The sequence below is a fragment of the Poecilia latipinna genome, unplaced genomic scaffold, assembly GCF_001443285.1.
Source record: "Poecilia latipinna isolate Pla-1442-1.1 unplaced genomic scaffold, P_latipinna-1.0 Scaffold535, whole genome shotgun sequence".
NCBI lineage: Eukaryota > Metazoa > Chordata > Actinopteri > Cyprinodontiformes > Poeciliidae > Poecilia > Poecilia latipinna.
The window spans coordinates 320588-323432 of NW_015113151.1; the positions used below are offsets into that span (position 1 = coordinate 320588).

A 2845-nucleotide genomic window follows, 5' to 3' on the forward strand; every position below is an offset into this window, starting at 1 on the left:
ATAGATAGATAGATAGATAGATAGATAGATAGATAGATAGATAGATAGATAGATAGATAGATAGATAGATAGAATTTTCTATTCAGTTCTATGCTGAATTAAATCAACAGACATGTGGTTGACAGAGTACATTTGTATTGTATTAAATGTGAAAGACCTAAAACTGTAAAAAAATATATATATATACATTTTTTGGTGAAAATTTGAGAAAAAAAAATTCACCAAAATTTGCTAATATTTTTATTTTATTTGCAATTTTTTCAAGTGAACAGTACAAAGCAGGTTGTAAAAGAACATGGTCAGAAGATCTGAGGTTAAAATGTTTCAGGTCATTAGAAATTAAATTGAAGTTTAAGTAAATGACATTGAAAGAGCCTACAAATGTATTTCAATGTCCAAAATAAAATAAAAAAAAATAAATACATATTTTTACTGTTACTGAAAATTAAAATAAAAATATAGTCATCAGAAGAATATAATTTGTTGAAAATTTCCCTGATGTTTCTGTCAAAGCTGTCTAGGTGAGATGAGCACATTTGCTTTCAGACATGCAGCCATGTCTGGAATAGTCGATGCACGAGTAAGGAGGGCTTCATTCTGATCAAGATTTAAAAGCCATCAAGTCAAAAGTTGTCTGAAAATTACTTATTTGTGATTGTGAAAGCTACTAATTTTTGTTTGATTTCTGAGTTAGAGAAAGAACATAAATCAAAGAAAGCAATTAGAAATTATCTTTAAATTTTGTTTCAACCTCTAAGTTAAACATGAATCTCCTCCTGGAATGTCTTGATAGCAGAGTATGTGCTGAAATCTGAACTCGGGTTCGTCCTCTTCCTCTTAATTCTCTGTGATGGCTGATGAATTTCCAAGGCAGCATAACACACATTCTCATCCTAGAATTTAATATTCAGAATCATCACTGTTTAATAAAGTTTAATTACCATTTAAGAGAATTGTTTTTTCTAAAGCAAAAATAAATTAATGGTCTTTTTTTTTACCTGTGTCTCCTCTGTTTGCCTTAAAGTGTTTCCTCTCTTTTTCTCAGCTTGGGTGTTTGCTGCAGATGTTAGAAAATCTCCAATGTAATAAAATTGAAAGAAACAAGCAATCATGGTTTTATAGCTTTAAATGAGAAAAGCCATGAAAATTGCATTTACCTGACTTTTGGCATAGCCGATAAACCAGAAATGCAGAGACGAGAGCTGAGAGAGCAGAAAAGGCCGGACACAGAGAGAAGAGCAACTTCCAGCACAAACCACATCCCTCCACTGTCGTGGAAATATTTGGATGTGGTAAATGAGTCTCTGTATCTAAAAATGGATAAACATATAATTATCACAAAGTTTGAAATAGTACCTGTTTTCATGTTTTATCAAAATGTAATGTATTATCAACTATGTGCATTTTATGACTGCATTTTTGTGTTTCTGTGATGTAAAGCACTTTGAATTGCCTTGTCCCAATGTGCTGTACAAATAGATGTGATTGATTGATTAACTATTTTTGCAATTTTTAGAATGTTTGAACTGTGAAGAGATGACATTTTTTAAACTCTTATATTGAGACTGAATGTTTACAGCTGTATTAGCTGGTCCAGTAAAGTCTGATGATATATAGTCTTTAATTGATCATAGTAAACAGGAATGATGAGTCATTTGCTAAACAATGAAAGGCATTTGAGGAAACTTTCTTAATCTCAGATGGACTTACTTTTGTAAATGCACAAAGCATATCTTTCTCTCTAACAAAGCACTTGAATTTTTTTTCAACAATGTTCTTTTTGTTTTTTCAAAATGTTACCTTTACAGCAAAAATATGTTTAGGTGAAACATGAAATTGATACTATTTTAATGCAGTTAAACTTCAATGGGAAATACATTTATTCAAACTTGCATAAAATAATCATTCTTCCAGAAGCACTATAGAAAAAGTACTTACACAGTGTGATCCTTGTGGTGAGGTTGCCATAGACGTAAGCTTCTTTAGAGAAAATATTTTTGTTTTCGTCTTTCTCCACCTTTGTTTCAAAAGTTCCACAGTAATAAAGTCCCTCATCAGAATTCGTGATATTGATGATCATCAGGTCATAGGAGTTGGACGACTCATTCTTCACAAATTTAAAGCGAGGGAATCTGATTTCTCTTTCATAAAGATAGCTCTTCTTCCAATCTACAACAAGAGTCGGCTGGTATTCATGGGAACAGTTCCTGAACCAAGCTACATATATTCCAGTTGACACTTTGCAGTCGCAGTAGATGGTGATGTTGTCTCCACGCCGTACAATCGTCTCCAACATTGAAGCAGAAATGGAGCAAAGACTCCAGGAAATAAGACCTGAAAAAGAAAGACATTCAAAATAACCTGACTATTACTTCAGATTTAAAGCCAAAACACTGAAGATATTTAAACTGGAAACATAGTTTATGTTTTTCAAATAAACATGTTTATTGTTATTTATATATTGATAAATCTTAAAATTACCAGAGAGAACAATGAGAATCTTCAGCAGTTCATCCATGACTGACGCTGACCTGGATCTAAGTGACAGTTTCATAGGTTTTATCTGCAGACGTTATGACGCAGATTTTTCCATGAAAGGAGATGCAGCAGCTGATTGGCTGCTTGAATGGAACATTTTATTCTGAGGTTTTCTTGCTGAGTTAGGGGCCTGATGTGAATTTGGGGGGTTTCAGGTGCCGCAACTTTGTGAAAATTTACATTGAGGCTTTTGATTGAACTGCTGAAGACATTTTGAATTAGACCATGTACTTTACTTGATGAGTTTTATTACAAAAATCAATCATCTTTATTGAGTGTGTTAAAAGGCAGCACAAGGTAAAATACA

At 32.6% G+C, this 2845-nt stretch overlaps 1 protein-coding gene across 1 annotated transcript; it reads right to left on the bottom strand.

The window, feature by feature from the left end:
• Positions 1 to 230: 230 nt before the first annotated feature.
• On the bottom strand, positions 231 to 2541 carry LOC106952695 (uncharacterized). Its single transcript, XM_015040980.1, has 5 exons — positions 2482 to 2541; positions 1939 to 2334; positions 1158 to 1310; positions 999 to 1057; positions 231 to 893 (listed from the first exon to the last, which is right to left on the bottom strand). Exons 1-5 carry the CDS (start codon positions 2516 to 2518, stop codon positions 759 to 761), a joined length of 780 nt encoding a protein of 259 aa, XP_014896466.1. The 5' UTR covers positions 2519 to 2541; the 3' UTR covers positions 231 to 758.
• Between the last annotated feature and the right edge of the window lie 304 nt (positions 2542 to 2845).